Source organism: Lampetra fluviatilis, chromosome 1 (assembly GCF_964198595.1).
Source record: "Lampetra fluviatilis chromosome 1, kcLamFluv1.1, whole genome shotgun sequence".
NCBI lineage: Eukaryota > Metazoa > Chordata > Hyperoartia > Petromyzontiformes > Petromyzontidae > Lampetra > Lampetra fluviatilis.
Window position 1 is genome coordinate 19,982,753 of NC_136275.1, and position 24,440 is coordinate 20,007,192.

The 24,440-nt window shown below is 48.6% G+C and overlaps 1 protein-coding gene across 1 annotated transcript in view; it reads left to right on the plus strand.

Moving 5' to 3' along the window:
* Positions 1-689: 689 nt before the first annotated feature.
* Positions 690-24,440, plus strand: part of LOC144933823 (uncharacterized) — a 41,203-nt gene continuing 17,452 nt past the window's right edge. The window contains exons 1-4 of the mRNA XM_078859015.1: positions 690-1,197; positions 6,095-6,158; positions 6,943-6,968; positions 11,105-11,195. Coding sequence (XP_078715141.1) covers positions 1,057-1,197; positions 6,095-6,158; positions 6,943-6,968; positions 11,105-11,195 — 322 coding nt within the window. The 5' untranslated portion in view covers positions 690-1,056. The remainder of the gene's footprint in view (positions 1,198-6,094; positions 6,159-6,942; positions 6,969-11,104; positions 11,196-24,440) is intronic.

The following is a 24,440-nucleotide window of genomic DNA, read 5'->3' on the forward strand; positions in this document are numbered from 1 at the left end:
TAAGCAAAATAACATCCTCAGTGGTGTTTCTGTTGGCCACCACCTGCTTCTAAATGCAGCAAATCCCTGCGGAGCAGTGCAGAGTGTATTCTTGGTTCTTTCGGTAAAGTTACGTAGAAGGGAAATAATAAAATAATAAAAATAAAACATAATAAAATACAATTCTCACGACGTTTCGGCCACAACGCAAGCAGCCGTCCTCAAGTGAAGAACAGGGATGTCGGAAAGACAGCGTCTGAATGAATCAACCGACATCCCTGTTCGTGAGAATTGTATTTTATTATGTTTTATTTTTATTATTTTATTATATCCCTTCTACGTGACTTTACCGAAAGAACCAAGAAGATGAAGCCCTTCAGTCACGAAAGCTTTAAATCGAAAATTCAGTGCAGAGTGTGTCTGCACAACGCATTTTTGCGAAATGAAAAAAAGTTACACTGACGTTAATCCAGCAACATTGCCACCACCGCTCCATACGTTTCCATGGCGTAATCTGATACTGGCTCCTCTGTTGCCATCGTACCTTTTCATAACGCCCCCCCAACCCCACTTACAAACCCGGCACTCGATCTCTCCCCAAGCACCTCCCTGTCCCTCCCACAGCTCAACACCTCGCTCTCTCTCTCGCTCGCTCCGCTGCCCAATCTCCGTTCTGCTCCCACGCATCCCGAGCCACCCCTATGTCTGAGCACGGTTAAATGCAGAGACTCTTCGCTCCTGCAGTCAGCAGAGCTCAGGGCAGTTGAAGGTTCCCGTAGCTGTCCTCCGTCATCTATATCCTCAACCAAATAGATCTCCTCTCTCACCCTACCGATCTCTTGTCTCACTGCACTGTCTCCCAACTGGCCGCTCAAAAGCTATCAAACGTTCATCCCAGTCTGCAGTAATATTTGCCAAACTCACATCTATATACAAGACGCAAAAAAAGATTTAGGGGCCAGCCTGACTAAACTGTATTTTAGCAAAGCAGTAAGCTGCGATTTTACCATACGACTGATAGACATCAGTGCAGGCTTGACCTGACCCTGACCCAGCCACATCTTCAGCAGTCCCGTTATGGACAACTCCGAGCAACAGGGACGGGTGCAGCTGGGGCGAGTGCAGATAGCGGACTCCGTGGAGCAACGGAGCCCCAAGAAGCTGCAGTTTGTCATGCCGCCCGGGCAAATGCAACTCGACCCCGCCGCGCTTGAGCAGGTGAGACGCCGACTGGAGCACGGGTGCAAGGGTGGCACAGGTGAGATGCTGACTGGAGCGAGGGTGGCACAGGTGAGATGCTGACTGGAGCGAGGGTGGCACAGGTGAGATGCTGACTGGAGCGAGGGTGGCACAGGTGTCACGCTGACAGCAGCACGGGTGCAAGGGTGGCACAGGTGAGACAGATGGAACGGTTATTTAAAAAATGGCCAAACAGATGTTTATCTAAGAATAGGTTTTACCGTTTCTCGCAATAGAACGGGAGTATTAATAGATCAGGTGTTAAAAAAATACCAAACAGAAACCTTTTACAAGGAATCATGTCTGCATTAAACATGCTCTGATAGTATATGCATTGTCTTTGAAACTGATTGGTCCACACAAGAGTCAGCTTTCTTTCGAGCCTAGTCTTAAACAGTGTTAGACCAGAGGACGCCAAAAGGCCCTCAATGTCCTGATAGTGCATTGTCTTTGTGATGTTCGCCCTTTGGCGTCCTCTCGTCTGACACCGTTTGAGACCAGGCTCTAAAAGAAATTTGTCTCTGGTGTGGACCAATCAGTGTTTTAACATCTTAACACCTGTTTTATTGCCAGAAAGTGCAAGGGAGATCCCATGATGAGATGTTTATCTGTTTATTATTTATTACCCACGATATTCCACGGCGGTGCATAATTAATACTTTGGTTCAGGTTTTATTTGCAAAGTAAATACTGTAACAGATATTTTTGGTCTCCCGGCAAGATAAAAAAAGAATAATTATTTATCACCTTATGACGGACGCTGGTATTGTGCCCGAAACGTCGTGATATATTTTATTTTATACCTACGTGACTTTACCTAAATAACCAAAGAGTAATTATTCGTAGTTGAAGCAAATTATTGCCCAATTTTCGTTGCATACTCCTCATTCAATGTTGCAAATTGAGCCCAGATGAGCAATTGTGCTTTAGGCACAGCTTTTCAAGTAGTACTTCAATCAGCCATGCACACCTGGTCTGCATTGATAACATATAACTAGGCACCTCCACAGGTGTTTCATTCACCCACTGGACTATGGATCATTGAATGGTCACCCAACTTTAGCTTGTCTTGTTGAGTCTCGCACGCTTCCATTAACACCCAATAATACACAGCCCTTTGTCACTGCACTGCTGGATGAATGCCTTCTCACACCATGTCAGTCATGGGAGTTTATATGATCATACTTCACCATGCTGGTCAATGAGGGTTGGTAAAGGGATGAAGGGTGCCGAGGATCAGTTCGAATATCAATTGTCAAGAATTTGGCCAGGAATTGAACTCAGGCCCGCTGGGGACATAGTGCAATGTGCTAACCACTGTCCAAATGTATGAATGCTAAATATGTTTAACTTTGGCTCTGTGAGTCTTTGACACCTTACATTAATTATAAGAATCCGTATTTTCGAATTTAGAGGAGTTACAAAGAGGGCAGCATTTGAGAAGGGGATAACCTCTCCTCAGGCCAGCAGTCGACTGGGGGAGTTTGCATCAAGTTTAGCTTGCTGGAACTAGGAGCACATGACCGTGAAAAATCTAGCAAAAGCACAGGTCGTTTTTGTGAGGACTTTCTGAGGTCCTATTTTGAAAAAAAAAACCTCAAGTACAGACCAATAATTATTTGAAGCTTTCGTGACTGCAGGATTCCATACTTTTCGGAAAAGTCACGTTGGTAGTAAAATAAAATAAAAAAATAATATATCACGACGTTTCGATCGCAACACAAGCGGTCATCCTCTTGGCGTAAAAAAAAATCCAGCAGTGGAACTGCTGAACCAGCGAGAGAGCTGTTACAACAAGAGGTTATTTATGTGGCGAAGGGTAAGCAGGCGGGGTCTGAGCTGGAAAGGAATTCCATCCCCGCACGCAAGCACGTCAGTTGTGTTAATGGGGGAAATTAGGGAGAGAGAGATTAGGGAGAGAGATTAGGGGGATTATCAAGTTAATGTCATGTCTATGTGTGCATTAACGGGCTGGGGCCTCACTAACATGGCCACCTCTGCTCCATTAGCCACGTTGTATCGATGGTTCTGGCTGTGTGATGGGCTGTGTGTCTCACTGGCTTGGCCACCGTTGCAGTGGTTCTCTTGCGTGGACGTGCTTGCCTCTCACAGCGCAGTTGGCAGCGCCGAAGCTTGCGTTACACATAGACATGACATTAACGTGCTAATCCCCCTAATCTCTCTGCCTAATTTCTCCCATCAACATGGTGCTAATCTCCCATTAACACTGCTGTTGTGCGCATATGCGGGGACGATACTCTTATGCGGCGACGGAAGCTTATTTCATGCTAATCTCTCTCCCTAATCTCTCTCCCTAATCTCCCCCATTAACACAACTGACGTGCTTGCGTCCGGGGATGGAATTCCTTTCCAGCTCAGACCCCGCTTGCTTGCCCATCGCCACATATATAACCTCTTGTTGTTGTAACAGCTCTCTCGCTGGTTCAGCAGTTCTACTGCTGGATTTTTTTTCTGCCTGAGGACGACCACTTGTGTTGCAATCGAAACGTCATGATATGTTTATTTTAATGTTATTTAATTTTTTACCAAAAGAACCAAAGAGTACAGACCAATACTTTAAGCCATGTTATGCCGTATAAAGCCTCCAATTTTAATATACAACACCAATAGAAATCAGGGACGTGCAGGGGAGGCAGGGGATGCAGAGCCTCACCTGTTATACTCCAATGAAAATAGCTGTTACTAAAAGTAAAAAAAAAGAATAATCAAATAAAATAAATATTAAGATTTTTTCACTGATCTGTGTTATCAATGTCATTTCTGTACGATTCCAATCATTTTTATGCTCAAAATCGCCAAATTTGTGGAGCTCCGCTGCAAATACAGGGAGAGACGAGAGGTGAGGCAGCGACGAGCTCAGCCTCCCCTCTGATTGCGCAGTAATTGGATGGAGCGCGGGCAATAAGCGCGTGCCTGTTACTATCTCGGCATGTCACCAATGTGATGTTTGTAGACCCCTTCATTTCATGTCCTCGCATTCCATACTCCAGGTAACTTATTTCACGTATGTGTATAGAGATATTTAGGCACGCTGGTCTCGTCATGAAACTGCAATGAAAAAGCACCAGGGGAGGCAGCTATCACATCTGCCTCACCGAGGGGGACGTGTCTAACACGCCCCCCTCAACGAGGACACGCCCCCTCAGTGAGGCCACGCCCCCTCCGTGAGACCACACCCCCCTCTGTGTGAATCTGGCTCTGACACGAGCCAGTGCCTCCCCAGCTATTGATCTCACCGCACGTCACTGATACAAATCCACCAGCGTATAAGCTCACGAGGACACCACAATCGTCTCACAAAACACCCATTGTGTTCTTTAACAAAAAAAATACTGTATTTCGGTCAGGGATATGATTGTGAAAGAGAGGTACATAGCTGTTCATAACCAGATCATTTTAAAAAAAAAATTCAGCTATTTTTCGAGAAAACAAAAAAAGAATGAATTATCCAGAAAACCCTCCCTGAGTCTCGAGATGCTTGTTGACGCGGGTCCATTTATTGTGACCTTTGGCCAACAACACTGATGAGTGTTGCGCTTCAATGGGGAGGCACCAGAGGACCTTGAGAAAACAGACCATGCATACGAGGGGATGCCACACGACAATGTCAACTGTTGTTCAACATTTGCGGTTCCTGCATGCTCACTCATCTCAGCTCTAACCAGACTCAACGCCGCTGAGCATCCAAGATCCAATGAGAGCGGCGAAATTAAGAGTGATTTATTTTAGGCTGAGGGTCATTTCCTGAGCAACTGCTCAACAAAATGAGCAAACATCTTCAGGGATTATTCATCTAGGGATGGAAAACCGACAATGTATAAAATTACATTTTCTTATGGGTACAAGTAATCTTTTTTGTAATCAAGTAAGAGTCCATTGGGACCAGCGTATCTTTATAAATAGAGACGTGTGAACAACACCGATTATAAAAGTGCATGATATATCAACACGTGGTTTCAATAAAGGTTTCTATTTTTGCATGTGGCAATATTTTCAGGAGCTAAATGTCAATGTCGAGGTCTGCTGGCCACGACAAGAGGGCGTCAGGAGAGACAGTTCGTGGTTTTGCTCTTCCTCTTTGTTGAAGGAGCACACACCAACGTGGTTTACGAAACGGTCCATAGTTTTGGTCGCAAGGACACAATCGAAATACTGTAGCTTGTCATTAAATTTCCATTAAATACGCAATGCACCTGTACAGAGACATTAGACGAAATTGGGCTAGAATTTTCCTTCTTAATTTGAAGCTTTCGTGGCTGCAGGGATCCATACTCTGTGGTTCTTTCGGTAAAGTCACGTGGGTAGAAAAATAATAAAAGAAAACACGACGTTTCGGTCGCAACACAAGCGGCCGTCTTCTTATCTTTTTTTATTTCTATCTACGTGACTTTACCGAAAGAACCAGAGAATATAGAATGTTCCTGTCCGCTCTGAGATTTGGCAAAGCTAAGCAGTGTTGAACCTGGGTCGTTCGATTGAAAAGCAACCACCACGCACTCCAGCGCGGTGCCGGCTGCTGCACGGCTGCGTCCTGTGCAGCAGAGGGCAGTGCAGAAAAAATAAATTTTTGCACTGTGCTCTACTGCTAGATTCCTCCACCCCTTCACCAATCCGCACTGAACAGCGTCGCGAAGTAACATTCAAACAATACCCACGAGTCAGAGGTCGGCAACCGGCCGGTCCCGAGCAGCATGCGTCTCTTTAGGGACTGCTTCGTGAGCGTTATTTATTCCGGCTTTTGAAGTTTTTAGATGTTTCGTTGCCGAATTCAGCAGTGGATTGACAAAAGGGGCTGTACACGTGGAATACGGTATATGTATTCATCACTGCATCGATCTGTGTTGCGCGGTATCAGATTAGGAGGAGACGTCCCACTCCGGCCAAGTTGGTGGTCATGAACGAACAGGCGTCACAGCCAGGTAAGTGGTGACAATAAAGGGGGTAACTTCAGGGAAGATCGCTACAAAGGGAGGCCCAGTGGGACACCGTGTCCTGACACGCACAAACAAGAGTGGGGCTGGGCACGAGGAGCACTTGCGCCGAGGTCGAGGCACGGAGAGGGCTACACAGGGCACGGTGATACGACACGGCACTGCGGAGGCAATGGGGCATAATGGGGACACGGTGGCACGGAACGTGATCAGGGAAGCTCCTACAAGCACATCAGGGCAGGATAGGACCACAAACCAGTGCCGTAGTAACGACATCAGCTCAGGGGGTGCGGCAATCGGTCAGGTGGGGCCCCAATAATTGATTTGTCTTGCACGGTCGCACCCAGAGGCTATTGTCTATCGCGGCTCCTCTTGCTTAATCACGTAATTTACGCTCACGGGTTCGAACATTTAAACCGCGTTTTAAGTACGTTTTGGTTATTTTACACTGTTGTTGAAAACACATCTCATGGTGGTTGTCAAGGGGGTCCCAATTCGTAGCTTTGGCCACCAGAGGGGCGGGGGGGGGGCAAGGCAGGACAAGACACAACACGTGCACTGCGGGACACAACACGTGCACTGCAGGGCAGCACAGAACACGATGATCACAACGACCAGGCTTCTGTGTTCATACAAAAAAAGTGATCGAAATTAACATACATTCATAACCCGTCCAATGAATAAAAACCGCAATGTGCAAGAGATGTTACACATTTCGCCGTGAACTCACTCATCTTTGTCTATCTCCGCCTCTGTCTCGGCGGGGGAGCAGATGACAGGACTCAAGATCCCTCGGAGGTGAGTCTCTTGAAGTTTAGCGACAACAAAGGCGCACGCCACGGTCGATAAATAGAACGATCAAGGGCCGCATGCTCGGGTAGTGGCCGTGCTGTGCTCTCAATGAACAGCGATCGCGTGCGGTACAGAGCGCAATTGTGCGACGTGTCAACGTCGTTACACGGCGCCTTATCTACGCATAAACGTCGCAACCTAAAGCATCCACAATGACATGTGGATGCATTCAATATGCCCCATGCAGTCGGCCGCCACCCTCTCCCCCGTCGGTCCGCACGCGTCTGCACGCTCAGCCTGTGTGCTCGTTGGCATCTCTTGAATGTGAACGGGTCTTGTTTGTTTGTCTCACCGCTGGAGCTTGTCCAGGGCAATTGGGGAGCATGAGCGTGGATGTGGAACACAGACTTGTACACGGCCCAAACAACGATGATAGATTCACTGCTAGAATGTTCCAATCGGGTTTCTGGTGCCACTGTGCAACGAGCAACCCGGGGCATCTTTAGGGCGGTCCAATATGTCTCGTGACCCGCCCCCAATGAATTGAACCCTTTGCATATTCATTTATGTTTTAAATAAACTTTACTTGAAAAATATCACGTTTTAGAGACTAAATTTGGGTCACAAGACATCCGGACCACCGACCCTGTAGACTCTGCTGTATATATGTCCACATTGCACATTGCGTTCTCTCAACATTCGCTGAGCGAGAGGTCACTCCTCATGCTCTGTTGTCTCCATAGTCGGAAACCCCCTCGTACCCCCCACCATATCACCCCATTTCGCCCCTCTTTCTGATCGACTCCCTGCCTCTGTTCGAGTCCAGGTTCAAGACGTTTCCTTTACTCATCTGGCCGGTCGTGTCTCTGCTCTTACAATGTGTATCCTATAGCGTTAAATATTCATTGTCCTCATTTATTCCGCAATGCACGTCTAACCACCGCTGTGTGCAACGCCTCGCGATGCAGTTGCTTTTAGAGGGCGCGCGATGTGAATCCACGTTGTCCCGTGCTCTTTCTTGCACAAGGTACAGCCTCGTTTGTCTAACTGCTGCCAGGTGACGGCACAGACCCACGCGTTGTGGGTCTGTGTGACGGATATTGTGACCATACTTCAACACGCTGGTCTGTGCGGGTTGCTGAAGGTGCGAGGGGACGGGGGCGTGGGAGGTGGAATTAGTTCGGTTGGCTACGCAGGGCACGAAATAAGTTAAACAGTGGTTAATGTTGTACTGCCCTCTGCTGGCCAGAACGTCTATCGCACCGTTGGTTTGTGGTGGTCACCCATCCGAGCCCGATCTCGGCTCAAGTCTGATCATACGATATTGGCGCCATCATTCCGGGTGGTGCGTTGTTTACAATTTCACTGCAGACTGCCCTTGTCACGTCAACATCGTGCACTGCCATATGGAGTGGCAGCTGCTGACTAAACCCCAGTGCGCAGCCCACTGAGGTTACCCCGATTTAAAAGAATAGCGGATCGCCTTCGCCGCGTGAATTGCAACTATGTCTTTGCTAATATTGTGCGAGATTGTTGCATTAAAAGACCACGAGAAAAATATAGACACTGTGATCCATTTACTGATATCCTACTAACACAAAAGACGTGACCTTTATAGAGAAGCCTCCGTTTTATTTCAAAGCTTCCACACGTCTCCCACCCAATTTGGGTACACGTATTAAGTCCATTAACGCTCTTCTCTGTAATATATGGGAGCCATCGCTCCCACAATACAGCATGCAAATCACCTGTTGAGAAGAGAGTGAGAGGATTATTCCTCATTAGAAATCAGTGAGGTATCTATAAATGGATCATAATAAGCATCGAGACATTCAATATATTATTATTGTTATATATGCTCACGTGAAGAATGCCTTACAATTTTGTTTGCAATTGCGTCAAGCCGTCACAATGTTTCCCCACGCAAAACGCGCGTCATAGCTGAAATTCCACATTAATGTGGCGATGACGATTACTCCACAGGATTCTTGATTTCACGCAAAGTACTATCGTGATCATCATCACTATCCATGTGTAATGTAGCACTCAGAGGTGCTGTCTTGCTTAAGTTATATATATATTTTATATTACAGCCACCCGACTCGATGACATGTTATCAGGTGAACGCAGGTTGACTATATACAACTGGGTGACTTTATGTAGCTTGCCAGTCCGACGTTTGGAAGGGTCCACCATGCAGAAGTAGCAGTTGCTTGAGTGGTCAGTGGGTTCCCGACACATTCTTGGGATAGCGAACTTTATGGCTCTCTTTTCCCCTCTACCATCCTACGAAAATACATTTATTTCACCCATGACTAATGTGTAAGAGAATCTCGCAACATTTTTCATATGTGATATATTTTTTTAATAACATTGAATTTTTTTTTCATTTGAACAAATTTTATAACGTTAAATTCTGAGCAACAATTGTCCATCTTACCTTCCGTGGTTTTTTTGCATTGCTCGCAGGTGAAATGAGGTGTCCAGGGTTTATCCTGATCCCCGACAGGCATGCCAAAATATGCCTTGTAGGCCTCGCACATCTTAGCAGATGCTTCAACAGAGTACTTTTTCGCTGTTGTCTTGATAAATTAGCCGCAGACATAGCAAAATGCGTCTGCCAGATGCTTGCAGCTTCTTGATACTATCTCAGAAAAATGCAGATATGTATCCACTTAGGCAGCTGGAACTAAACTGAACTGGTGGGCCCCTGTATTTATACTACTATTTATATTACTGGAAAGTTCTATAATTTTTTAGAAGTTACTTTAAGTTTTCTCAGCACTGAATCTATTTGGAATGTTCTGGAAAATAGGTAAATTTCTAAATATCACTGTCCTGGTCACAAAAGGTGGGGAATAATAGCCATTTTCTCTACTTTCGAGGCATAAGCAATTAGGAAATAACACTTACTACACAGCAACAAACAATTAATAAAACAATTGTTACACAATGTTATTTACGGCTACTAGGCTCCATACTGTCCTTCCACATGGTTAATGCACTCCTGGATAAAGGGCTACCCAAGCCGTTGCCATCTCCCGCGGTCTTGTGGTGTAAAAATCATCCAGAGCACTTGCAAACTATGTATGTACTGTATGTTTAACTTCTTTCGCTCTGTAAATAGCCAACCAACAAACTAAACACCGAAAGCAGTTATAAAGAAATTAGTTTTCAATTTAGATTTAAATGTGCATAGCTCCCAGTGGCTCCTAATATTGTAAGGGAGAGAGCATTCCAGACGGCCGTAGAAGCGCATCCGAAAGCATACGATGCAGTGACTGTCTTTGTTCGATGGCAAGTCAAAAAATGCTGCGAGGATGTCCGGAGTTCGCGTGATGGTTTACGAGATCAGCGAGGTATTGTGGTTCATTTGTAACAAACTGATTTCATTTCCCCATCCCCCCAGTGGACACGTTCCCAGATGCGTCCCATCTCTTAGCTGCCACTCCGTCACTATTTGTTACCATCGGTCATCACCCCTTTTCGTATATTGTCCTGCACGATTGACCCACCTCTGATTCCCCGCACCTCCGATTAGCACGGTTGGTTACGTACGGTGCAAAATAAGTTATACATACATACCCAAGCCCATTTGCTTCTCTTGACAGTTTGAACGATGCCATTCGCCTGCATTGTTCTCTAATCCACGCGTTCTTGTAATCCGTGACACATTTGCACTGTGGGCTATTAATATAATACATTAACATGACTCCTCTGGTTAAGACATTTTACATCATGCAATGCAATCAGGATGTATAAGGCATGTCAATGCGACCCCACCTCAACACGCAGTGTACAGGTAAAGGTAACGTCCATCTCTAGAGTTTAAAGAGTACAAAAACAACCCTTGTATTTAATTACTTGTATAACAAAACAATAACGGGACACCATGAATGTGAACAATTAAAAAAATGTGAAATTGGATTTGTGGCGTTGCAAAAACAAAAATCGCATAAAGGCTATGCCGACTATAATTATTACTAATGCAATTCATGATTGGGTATGAATTACGTACAAGAGTTGTCCGGGAAACATGGACGAAATGAATCACTCGAAGGTCCTCTGGGTGGCACTTGTGGAGGATCAAGTGGTACCGGAGCGTCACTGATGTGCGGTTTCTTATTTATCAAACACCGCAGGGCTGCGCAGTCGCCGACTCGGATAGCAGTGACGTCCCAAAGGCTACCACTACTACCAGCGACTGTGTGTACAACCCACCCACCATGGAAGGTACGTCCGTTTGCTCGGCTGTCCGTCCGTCACGGTGTGCTCATTTTAATGGATAGCTGAGCACATTCGCCCTGAAGGATCAAAGCGCAGGTCTTGGTCAGGCCGGCGCAGTTTTGTGCGGTAAGGCTTATCGTGGGGAAATTGGGCCGAGATCACTTTCCTGGTTTCTCGAAGTGTGTTGACTAGTTATAGACCGTGGTCATGGGACCGTGGTACAACAATACCACAGTGGCTGATTGCTCAAGCGCTGCACAAGATAAATAGTTTGTAATATAATTTTGACAATTATCGTGGAACCCATAATATAGGTTTTTGAGTTAGATCGTGTAAATATAAATGCGTCGTTAGACCCGCCACCACCCGACACAGTCAATGAGTAAGGTTTGTCACGTAAACAAAACATGCCAATTCGTTACTAGTACAGCACATCGATGTGTTGGAAAGTAAACCCACAACATTCATAATTCGAGTACGACGTTTCGCCAGATATTACAACTAGCATCATCATCAGGTGGCAGCCAGATTTGTGGAGAATTATCGTGTACCTCGTAAAGCCTCACCGAGTCTCAAGGCTCTTTTAGGAAGGTCCCAATTATCGGGCCGTTTGGCTTAACTCTATATTAACGATCGCTTTGCCTTTGTTTAAGAAGCCGGAATAGATCGAGACAGTTCAATTTATAAATATAGCTGCGTGAGCAGTCACCATGGATTTTGCATTCACTGCAAGAGTGAACACAAATACAACAAGAACATCATGCATTAATTTAGCGATGTGTCATGCTATAATGTGCTAGTTGTGATACATACGAATCGAGAAAATTGGACATCAAATGCAGAAATCTCTGACCTGCGTCATCCTGACGCTGTGGCAACAATGTCTTACATTAGCATGTGCGTAGATGGCCGTGAATTCAGTTTACGATTATCCTGAATTATTTTGCGTGGCCTTCACCCAGTGTGCAGCATCAGCAGTGATTTCGTGACCCTTGTTATCTGTCGCATAAATATCCATTAGCGACTCCTCCTTTAGGAGCCCCAGGGTCAATCGTGTTTAAAACATCAGCGACCAAGTCGGGCAACCGCACGCCGCATGCTTGAAAAGGGGAAGGAGTCAAAAGACATTCTCTGCCGTTTCACAAGATTAGACTTCCGTTTTAGTGGAGCGGTGTAGCCTCAAAGTTACCGTTTCATCACCATCGTTGTCATCATATCCATTAAGTTGCATGTATTTAACCGTGACATTGGGAGGTTTTTCCCCCACCCCCCCTCCCGTATAATTTCAGAGCAGCCGTGTAAATCATAGCAGTCCACCACAGTGGGCGTGATGCATGCGATGGTTACGTTACTGTTTATTTTTCAAGGTTCTAATATAAGGGGGACTTATTCACGAGAGCAAGTAGAATTCTCAACATTGCACTCATAACGTCATTACTTCAAGCAGGACTATCATTTATAATACGAATTTAGCAACATTCGAAATGTGTAATGATTTGGCTCACTCGCGTTTTTATTAATTATCACGATTGGGCTCATGAAAACATATTACATAACAACATGCATGAATTGAAAAACGTGAATGGGTACGCACACCATTCTATGCACATATCGTGAGCTTAAGAATTTACATTCATTGATTCATCGGTGCATTGTTACATTCTACTAAGCTACCACCATATGCATATATAATTCATCTTGAATTCTAGACAACAAGCTTGTTTGAAAATGATCTTCATTATAAAAATGATCTGCCAACACAGTATGTATACATCATAAAACCAGCATTTTCGATTTGAGTGAATGAAAATTGGCAAATGCTTAAAATAAAGGCACGATACCGTTTCTACATCTCATTCTACATTTCAAATTGCAAATGTAATTATCATTCTGTAGCCCAGCTGCTGACCTATAGAGCAAAATAAAAATAAATACTTATGGAGATGCGATGCAAGCATGTGGAACTGATGCATGTTAAGCTTGTAAATTTTAACCCCGATGCAGGTGTAGGGGTGTTACGGAGGAGCTGTATGTGTAGGGGTGTTAGAGAGAGAGCCGTTATGCATGGCAGCTTATAGGAAACAAACACAGTGGGCGGGGCTACGTGAGTGCACGGGGGGGGGTGCTCTCAACGACGTCCGCACCAGGCAGCCCGGGGCCCCACCCCTCAGCGGGGGTGGAGTATAAAGGGGGATGTGTCAGAGGGCTCGGGGCAGAATGTTTAAGTAAACTCTTGAAGACCGAAGACTGCCTAGCTAGAGCCCTGGACTCCCCTGGGACGCCGCCCTTGTCAGGGCCGCGCAGGACCGAGCCAGCGGCGTGGTCCCGTGAACCAGAGCCAGGACTCTGGGACTCCGGGTACCGTAGCCCGACTGACCAGTGTCGGTCCAGACAGCCTCCCCTAGCCCAGTATTTGGAGGATTAGGAGGCAGGCTAGGGGTAGCTAGCCGTGTGTTCCCAGCTATCAGGGTGAGGGGGCCGATACCCCCTCCAGTACTGTATGTCCCCAGTGACTGTTGTGAAATAAATACGTGTGCCTCTACTCGGGTGTCCACGCGTCCTCAACGGTACTACATCTGGTGACAGAAGTGAACAACAACGAACATGGACACGCGCCAAATAGCTCGGGCCGGGGTGCAGGAGGCGGAGGACACCGCGGGAAGTGCGGTGCCAGAGACGGCTGATGGAGGCAACGAGCAGCCGGGGCCGATTGCATCCTTACCGGGGCATCGGGAGGAAGGGGAGTCGCCATCCGACGGACTTCGGCTGGCGCACGCGAGGCTGGCGGAGCTGCTGTATGCTGCTGCCGCCACACTCGAGAGCATCATTCGGCTGGGGGCTGCTGGACCGCCGCGGGGCGAGGACGGCCGACGACCGTTGCGCCTTCCCGCCATTTCTACTGACTACAACTTTGAATCTCCCGCCATCGCCGCAGCAGCTGCCGAGGGCGTGGCCAGCCTCAACCTGGGGTCCGACATCGGCCTCGCAGGGGCTGCCGCGTCACCACCAACGGACGGAGCGTCACCATCAGCGCGACAGGCGATTCCATCTGTCGTTCGTGCCGACGCTCAGCCGAGTTGCGGGGACAGCAAAGCGCGGGCCTCCACGGCGATCGCTGCACTACGCCAAAGGCTGCCCCCGCTGAAAGAGTTTGTAGCTGAGGAGGGCGACTGGGGGGGGTTCCAGCGGCGCTTCCTCGCGCACCAAGAAATGGCGGGGTGGTCGGACGCCGAATCCCTCTGCGCGCTGCCGGCGCTCCTCGACGGCGACGCCCTCGCCGCTCTTACGTCGGCACCGAGGGACAAGCGCTCCACTCTTCAGATGGCGCTGCAGTTGCTGGCTGGGGTCTACGGACCTTCGGCGGAATGCAGACCGCGATTTTATGATCGCCAGCAGGGTGCAAAGGAGTCGCCCCTCGCCTACCGTACGAGCCTTCTGGCGTTGGCAAAGACGGCCTTCCCTCGTATGGATGACCAAGGCGTGGACGCGATGGTCAATGAGAAAATTCTTCTGCTGGCGGACGACCTGGACATCGCCATCGTCGCACAGGAGGACACGGAGATGGGTTCCCTCCAGGCGGCGCGGCTCCTCCACGCTAACCTCCTGTCACAGCGACGGAAGGCCAGCAGGGCAGCGGCCGGGCGTACGGTGGCTGCCGTCACCCCCCCGACGGAGGAGGTCTACGCCGCCGACTTCCGACAGCAGCAGAGGGTGGGAGTACGGGCGGGCCGGGATGGGTCGGGCCGCTCCGACCGTCCGTCATCACCGCCTGTGCTCCCGCGCTGCTATAACTGCGGCATCCGGGGCCACGTCGCCTCGGGGTGCCGCTTTCCTCGACAGCGGGGGACGACGCCTCGCCGGGACGCCGGCCCTCCTCCTCCTTCCAAGCTCCATCAACATGACCCGGCGAGTCGCGGCACCCCACATGTTTGGCCAAAGCACACACCCGTTACACACAAGCACACCGCAACGAACGGGGGGCCAACATTGCGCACCGTCGGGCCAACACGCACCACTATGGGGACCCAAATCGAACCCAGGCAGTGGTCCGTGTTGGCCCACCGCGTTGTGGCGGCGTCGTCGGGGTCGTCGGCCGTAGTAGGGCACATTGACGGGGTCGAAGTGCTTATCCTCGTCGATACAGGAGCGTCGGCGACTATCATTTCGGAACTCCTATACAACATTCTCCCCGTCCAGAGTCGTCCTTTGCTACCGGTTAATGTCCCATTCTACGCTGCTAACGGGGGCTCATTGGGTATCATGGGTCAGATTCGCGCACAAATTTCGATCGGTGATATTAAATTGTCTGGCCCCATTTTTGTTTCCTCCTCGCTGGCGGTTCCGTGCCTGCTGGGGACGGACTTCTTGGGCAAAATGCCAATTCGGATTTTGATTGATCAAGGTTGCATTGAGCTCCCGTCGGGACGACGGATGGCGTTTTTGCCTTCCCCTACTGCGGCTCGGTCGGCGTTCGCGACGGTACCGGCGTTTGTCGTTCAAACGCTTCGCGTGCCGCCGGGGGCACAAATGTTGGTGCCCCTAAAACTTCGTAGGCCCTTCGCTAAGGGTGTTGGGGACCAGGGTGTCCTGCTGGGGCCATCTAGAGCCGGGGTTAGCGGGCCGCATTTAATTCCCGCCCAGACCATCGTAAGGGGGGACGGGGACCCTTTCATCGCGGTCCTCAATGTGGGGTCGCAGGCCGTGGTAATTCCTCAAGGGACCGTGCTTGCTCACGCAACGCCGGTGCCCTGCGAGGAACCTGTCGCCAATCACGTTGGCACTGCCACTCTGCCGCTTCCACATTCGGACACTGATGAAGGGTGGCTTGAGGCGCTTTGTGCGGGATCGACGGACCTGTCGGATGTAGAGCGTCAAAAACTTAGGACACTCCTGCGCGAATTTTCCGACGTGTTCAGTCAGAACAAATTCGATTTAGGCTGTACCCATTTGCTGCGTCACCATATTGATACGGGTGACAGCGCGCCCATACGCCAAAATCCCTTCCGGCTGAGTCCCGCCGAGAAGGACCATGTCAAATCGGCTGTTGATGACATGTTAGCCGCCGACATCATTTCTCCCTCTACCAGCCCGTGGGGAGCGCCGATCGTTCTGGTTAAGAAACAGGATGGATCGTTGCGGTTTTGCGTCGATTTTCGCCGCCTCAACAAAATTTCCGTTGCTGACGCATACCCGCTTCCCCGTATTGACGAATCGCTGGACGCCTTGGCGGGGGCGCGATTCTTCTCCACATTGGATTTGCTTTCGGGATTCTGGCAGCTTCCTCTGGACGATGAATCTAAGCCTAAAACTGCATTCCGTACACCACATGGTCTCTTCCAATTTAACCGGTTGCCGATGGGATTACACTTGGCGCCGGCGACTTTCCAGCGATTGATGGAATTGGTTTTGGCTGGATTGCAGTGGGATTCGTGTTTAATCTATTTGGATGACGTTATCGTCTTTAGCAAAACATTTGACGAGCATCTCCAGAGGTTGCGGGCCGTTTTCCTCAAAATGCGGGCTGCTAATTTGAAATTTAGACCCCAAAAGTGTAATTTATTGCGCGAATCGGTACGTTATTTGGGGCACATCGTTGGACGCTCGGGTATTGCTACCGATCCCGCCAAAACGCAGTGCGTCAGCTCCTGGCCGACTCCCACCTCGGTGGGAGAGGTCAGGAGCTTCGTTGGTTTCGCGTCATATTACCGACGCTTTGTCGCGGACTTTGCCACCATTGCTAAGCCCCTGCACTCTTTGACGTCAAAGGGGGTCCGCTTCCATTGGGGACAGGAGGAGGAGGCTGCGTTCCGCTCCCTTCGGGACGCTCTGGTTAATGCCCCTCCCCTGGTTTATCCCGATTTTTCAAAACCCTTTGTGCTCGATACCGACGCGAGCAACACAGGTATTGGGGGTGTGCTTTCCCAGGTGGTTGAGGGCGTGGAACGGGTGGTCGCGTACGGTAGTCGAGTGTTGTCTCCAGCGGAGCAACGATATTGTGTCACCCATCGGGAACTGCTGGCAATTGTCTATTTCATCCAGCAGTACCGGCCATATCTATACGGGCAGCGTTTCACCGTCCGTACAGACCATGCGGCGCTACAGTACGCCCTGCGAGTCCAACAACCATCGGGACAATTGTCTCGATGGCTGGAGGTTCTCTAGGATTTTGATTTTGAGACCACGTACCGTAAGGGCATTCGCCACACCAACGCGGATGCTCTGTCGCGCATGCCAACCACCCCCGAATGCGCATGCCTCCTGGGGTCGGGTCGGTGCAGGCATCCTGGTGAAATGCCTGTTCCGGTCTTGGCGGCTGCTGACGACGCAGCATCAATGACGAATTCCATCGCACAACAGGGATCTGATTCCCTGTTGGGGTTGCCTGCCACGGAATGGGGGCGTTTGCAGATGGAAGATACCTCCCTCCTTGCATTGCGCCGCCGCGTCGGGGACCGGGGGCGGGGGAGGGGTGATGCCGACGCATGGGAAATGCTCGGTGGGTTGTTAATGCATTGGGACGGGAAATCCCATCGACACCGGCTGGTGGTCCCTTCGGGGTTACGGGGTAGGGTGGTGTGGGCCGCTCACGAGCGCCTCCTCCACCTGGGAACCCAAAAGACCCTGGCCTTGCTCCAACTTGATTTTTTTTGGCCGGGCATGACAAGGGATGTCGGGGATCTGTTAGGGTCGTGCCCTAGGTGTGCGCAGCGGAAACCACCAGCGAGGGAGTCGAACCCGCCCCTGCAGTCTATCAGGGTCTCCCGGGTGAACGAACTTGTCGCGCTGGATATTCTGGGACCATTCCCCGCCACCCCCAGGGGAAATAGATATATGTTAACCGGGGTGGAGTACTTCACGCGCTGGCCTATGGCCTGGCCCCTGGCCAACCAGTCGGCAGCAGCCATCGTGGAGGCCTTTGTCCAGGGATATGTCCTTGACAAAGGTGCTCCCGAGCGGCTGCTGACCGACCAGGGTAAAAATTTTTCTGGCAAATTGCTCCAACAGGTCTGTGAGATCCTGGGCACGAAAAAGATTCGTACCTCTCCATATCACCCACAAACCGACGGGATGGTCGAGCGGTTGCATCGTACCATCACGTCGATGTTGTCACAGCAGGTTTCGGACTCACAGACAGATTGGGACTTGAAAATTCAGGGGGTCCTGGCAGCGTACAGATTGGCCCCCCATGCTGCGACGGGATTTTCCCCCTTCTTCCTTATGTATGGCCGCGAACCTGACCCACCTGTTCGGGCCCAGCTGCAGATCCCAGCGCCACAGGGAAAAACTCAATTGGCCGAACATGTTAAATTTAACCTGGAAAAATTGACAGATGCGCGGGATGCTGCCATGCAGAATTCTGACATGCGGCAGAGGGCTAATGAGCGCCTTAGACTGGGTCGCGCGCATGTGCTACAGTGGAAGCCGGGGGACAGGGCATGGCTGCACTGTCCCCCAGGTACCACTCGCGACCTCCTCAAAACTGGTGCGGCCGTGGCGGGGCCCCGTCGAGGTGGTTGAGGTCCTGAGACCTCAGTGCGTACGCATTAAATGGGGGAAGCGCCGGTGGTTTGTACACCCCTCCAGGCTCAAACCCTTCGTTGCGGTGCGAGGTCCCACTACACACGCGCGTGGCCAAACATGTGGGGGGGCGACCGACTCAAAGAGTTCGTCTCCGCTGCTCTCGCCTGATGCGTTGCCGGCTGTCCCGCCCCCAGGTGCACCGGGAGTGACGGGCTCACGCCCGACGACCCCCACGGGGGATGCCGAGGGTCTTGCGACGTCAACAACAGACTCACTCGGAGATGGACACTTGCCACCCGACGGCCTGCCGGCCGGGGTTATCCTGTGTGACGGGCCTGCGGCGAGGACGCGCGCAAAAATGTGCAGACTCTTGTGACGCACGGAGTGAAAATGGGAAAAAAAAGGAAAAAAAGAAATTTTTTTTTTTGAAATATTTTTTTTCCTGTGTACGTTCACATGTTATGCTCACTGTGTGCGGCATCGGTGGTGTGCTCCTGGCACATTGCATTGTACGAATGTTGTGTTCGCTGTGTGTTGTGTGTGTGCTGGGGGGTTTCCTGAAAAAAATGTATATACGTTGGTTGTACGGATTTCGTATTTATTCGGGGGTGGGGTGCGTCGGGTTATTTTCCCTTCCTGTTGTTCTTCTCGTTGCGTTATTGTTGTAAAAATGAGGCACACGCTGGGGGATCGAGGGGTGAATAAACTTTTATTGTCAAGGTTGCAGCCGGGACGGCTGCGAGCTGTACAGGGGGGGGTGATGTAGGGGTGTTACGGAGGAGCTGTATGTGTAGGGGTGTTAGAGAGAGAGCCGTTATGCATGGCAGCTTATGGGAAACAAACACAGTGGGCGGGGCTACGTGAGTGCACGGGGGGGGTGCTCTCAACGACGTCCGCACCAGGCAGCCCGGGGCCCCACCCCTCAGCGGGGGTGGAGTATAAAGGGGGATGTGTCAGAGGGCTCGGGGCAGAATGTTTAAGTAAACTCTTGAAGACCGAAGACTGCCTAGCTAGAGCCCTGGACTCCCCTGGGACGCCGCCCTTGTCAGGGCCGCGCAGGACCGAGCCAGCGGCGTGGTCCCGTGAACCAGAGCCAGGACTCTGGGACTCCGGGTACCGTAGCCCGACTGACCAGTGTCGGTCCAGACAGCCTCCCCTAGCCCAGTATTTGGAGGATTAGGAGGCAGGCTAGGGGTAGCTAGCTGTGTGTTCCCAGCTATCAGGGTGAGGGGGCCGATACCCCCTCCAGTACTGTATGTCCCCAGTAACTGTTGTGAAATAAATACGTGTGCCTCTACTCGGGTGTCCACGCGTCCTCAACGGTACTACACATGTATGTTGAAAAATCGGCATATAACAGGGCTTAATTTCAGCCGGAGCTGTCCAGGGCTGAGCTCTTGAAAAGGTTAATCATTGGCACGGTGGGGGGACAGGGCAGGTGAAGGGAGGGGGCGGGTGTCCAGAATTTTGGGGGTGACCAAAAAATATTCCTTGACAAATTATTTAAATTCCAGTTCTGAGCAATGTGTATACGGTCACTTTTGCAGCCACGCATAAATAATGAACAGGTTTCGAGATAAAATCACTTATCCGTCTATTGGTGAAAACGAAATGTAGTAATATGCTTAAAAAATCCATCGTGTCAAAATGCAATAAAAATTTACAGTTACATGTTTTTTAAGTCACGTGCAATTAAAAACGAGTATGTACCTTTGTCAAATACGGCATCGACAAATTGTATGTAAATTTGTCTTAGGGGCCATCCATAAATGACATCACGCACCTGGGGGGGGGGGGGGGTCAGACATTTGTGACGATGTGTGACGAGGGGGGGGGATTTGAGAAATGTGACGTCACATCAAAATGGGCAACTTTAAATAAATATAGACAACACGTTCTACTTAATTGAATAGACTTTTTAATGAAGGTTTTTTTTAAATAAATGTTTTCTCCTACAACATCAGAGTGCAGCGCCACATTTGCAATTTAAATACGCACTACAATGGCAATAGTTTAAAGCGATTTGAAGCATGTCATATTTAAGGGGGGGTCTGACTTTTTGTGACGCCATGTGACGATGGGGGGGGGGTCAAAAATCGTCCAAAATTGCGTGACGTCATTTATGGACGCCCCCTTAGAACATTTTAAAAGTGTAGTGACTGTACTTGTCACTGTGTGGTGCCGGGACTTGCGAAATCACGGCCGGTAATGTTGTCATTGCGGGCAGCCCGGGTTGCTGGCTGCAGTACCAACTCTAGCGGTGGTTGGCTGAGCGCTGGCTAGCGCAGAGGCACCGCGAGCAGCGTGGGGTGCCTGCCGGCTCCCAGTGAGGGAGCGAGAGCGAGCGTCAGCCAGCCAGGGTTACTCTGGGGCATGACACTCTGGCTGACCTTCTTGGTTCTTTCGGTAAAGTCACGTAGAAGGGAAATAATAAAATATTTAAAATATAACATAATATGAGAATTATTTTATTATGTAGATATTTTATTTTATTATTTCCCTTTTATGTGACTTTACCGAAAGAACCAAGAAGATGAATCCCTGCAGTCACGAAATCTTTAAATCGAAATCTGGCTGACCTGTTGTCACGTGACCGGACGATACTGGAGGGGGGCTACCGGTGGACGGGGTCCGAGGGGCGGTCACGTGGTTCCGGAGAGCTCTCAGGAACATTCGAGAAGGAGCTCGAGAAGCCTGGAAGGCAGAGGTCGCAAACGGGTTTTGATTCATTATTTGTTTCTTTCGGTTAAGTCACGTCTAAAGATAAAATAATAAATTAAATTAAATAATAGAATACGACGTTTCGATTGCAACACAAGCAATCATCATCAGGTATAATGAAATAGCGACATAAAATCTAACCAGAAAACTATAGACAGACATATTAGCAGACAGATATCACCAAGATACATAGAGAGAGCAACACAGGTAACAGAGAGAGGTGGTCGTCTCTGTGGGGTGGCCTTAAATAGACAGAGGAGGGCGGACGCAGAGAGAGGGAGGGGGGTTAGAGAAAAAATTTGCATATCAATGAGTGGACAACAAAACGTGGTGCTGCAAGTGCGATGACACGGCAAGCAAGCCTGAAAATCAGGAGAAGGACACACTAAAATTAAATAACCTAGTAAAATATCGAAATGTAATGTAATACAACACAGAGGGTCGGTCAACACACAATTAACGCATAGCCTGGTTGATTACGTATTTCAAAGATTGCTAAGTTAGAATTTAAGTGTGAACATTCCAAAGAAAGGACACAGGCAGAGAGAGCAAGTAGTCAGAGAGAGAGAAAAAAGAATATAAGTTTAAAACTTCCCCGTAGAAGTGGTTCAATCTTAATTTTTAGAACTTTCGTGACTGCAGGAATTATTATTTGTTTCTTTCGGTTAAGTCACGTCTAAAGATAAAATAATAAATTAAATTAAATAATAGAATACGACGTTTCGATTGCAACACAAGCAATCATCATCAGGTATAATGCTTGTGTTGCAATCGAAACGTCGTATTCTATTATTTAATTTAATTTATTATTTTATCTTTAGACGTGACTTAACCGAAAGAAACAAATAATAATTCCTGCAGTCACGAAAGTTCTAAAAATTAAGATTGAACCACTTCTACGGGGAAGTTTTAAACTTATCTTCTTTTTTCTCTCTCTCTGACTACTTGCTCTCTCTGCCTGTGTCCTTTCTTTGGAATGTTCACACTTAAATTCTAACTTAGCAATCTTTGAAATACGTAATCAACCAGGCTATGCGTTAATTGTGTGTTGACCGACCCTCTGTGTTGTATTACATTACATTTCGATATTTTACTAGGTTATTTAATTTTAGTGTGTCCTTCTCCTGATTTTCAGGCTTGCTTGCCGTGTCATCGCACTTGCAGCACCACGTTTTGTTGTCCACTCATTGATATGCAAATTTTTTCTCTAACCCCCCTCCCTCTCTCTGCGTCCGCCCTCCTCTGTCTATTTAAGGCCACCCCACAGAGACGACCACCTCTCTCTGTTACCTGTGTTGCTCTCTCTATGTATCTTGGTGATATCTGTCTGCTAATATGTCTGTCTATAGTTTTCTGGTTAGATTTTATGTCGCTATTTCATTATACCTGATGATGATTGCTTGTGTTGCAATCGAAACGTCGTATTCTATTATTTAATTTAATTTATTTTTTTTATCTTTAGACGTGACTTAACCGAAAGAAACAAATAATAATTCCTGCAGTCACGAAAGTTCTAAAAATTAAGATTGGGTTTTGATTCCTTACCCGTACCCGGCCGCACCAGGTTCGCAAACGGGTACCCGTACCCTACCCGATACCCGGCTACCCGTACCCGGCCGGGTATCGGGTAGTGTACGGGTACCCGATTGCGACCTCTGGGATGAAGCCATGTTGCAGGCGCGGGTGGGTTGATTCTAGGAACTTGAATCGTGAGAAGAGACAAGACTTTGGGAATTTAGTGACAAACAGTTACTCACCAGTGACTCACGGTCTACCCGTACCCGTACCCGGCCGCACCAGGGTCGCAAACAGGTAACCGTACCCGGCCGGGTACGGGTAGCCGGGTATCGGGAAGGGTACGGGTATCGGGTACCCGATTGCGACCTCTGCTGGAAGGTGGGCGGGGCTAAGGGCAGAGCCAGCCCCCAGCCCAGTAGCATATAATAGTGTTATTCCCAAGGTAACGTCTGCTACTCAGTTGGACTCACTACAAAAGTATAGTTTTTTTATCTTATTGAAAACTATTTTCCTTTTTTCCATACTAAAAATAATACGATTTCATGTTGTGACTAATATAAAAAATGCTCGTGCATAATTGTTGTTTGAGAAAGGTAAATACAATATTAAACGTGAAGAAGGATAATAGTTGGCTTATCTTTGGCTTATACAAGTGGCATGGCTATTGAGTGTGCAGGTGGTGAGACTGCACTGGGGGGCCCACCGGCTGGAGGGGCCCCAGGCGGATGGTGATAAAGAGGGGGGGGGGTGAGACGGGGGGCCCTATTTCATTGCTTGTGCCAGGGCCCCGTGCCAACAACAACAACGCTGCACCACTGCATTGCACAGTAGTTTACTGCAGTGCTTTCTTCGAAATTTGACGTGACCTCTGATATCACGAGATTAGACGGGTTTTATCTGGCTGTTTGCTTGTATTCAGAACTATGAACGAACCACAGAGATATTCTCACACTGCGACAAGAAATGTTAACTGCCCAGTTGAGTCAAGCTTCCATGACTCAGACAGTGCCTCGGAGCTTTGTTATGAGAATAAATGTGCGGTATAAGTAATGTCCTTTAGACGAGACGTTACGCAAGAGCTGTGCTCTTCAAATTCAGTCCTCACGACTCCGTATCATCTTTCCATGATTACCAACTAGCAGGTTGCAAGAGGCGTGCAGTGCCTTAATATGCATATGAATAGAAAAACCTCAAAATATTTGTCAACATTTGTTTTTTCTGCTTGTGCACCACAGCCAGCGCAACATCGCCAAATGATTTTTTATATTTATGCGTAGAGAATATTGCAAATTACAAAATGGCGGACTGCGAGGGATTATCAGGTCTTCCATTAATAAAAACTGATGGAGATTTCTGTTTTTTATTGAATGCATTTATTTCATTAAAAAAACATACTGAGCTGCTTGTGCATATCAATATGAATGTTCTTGTCATATTATTTGGGTCTTTTGGTAAAGTCACGTAGATAGGTTCAAAGAAGAGAACAAAAAA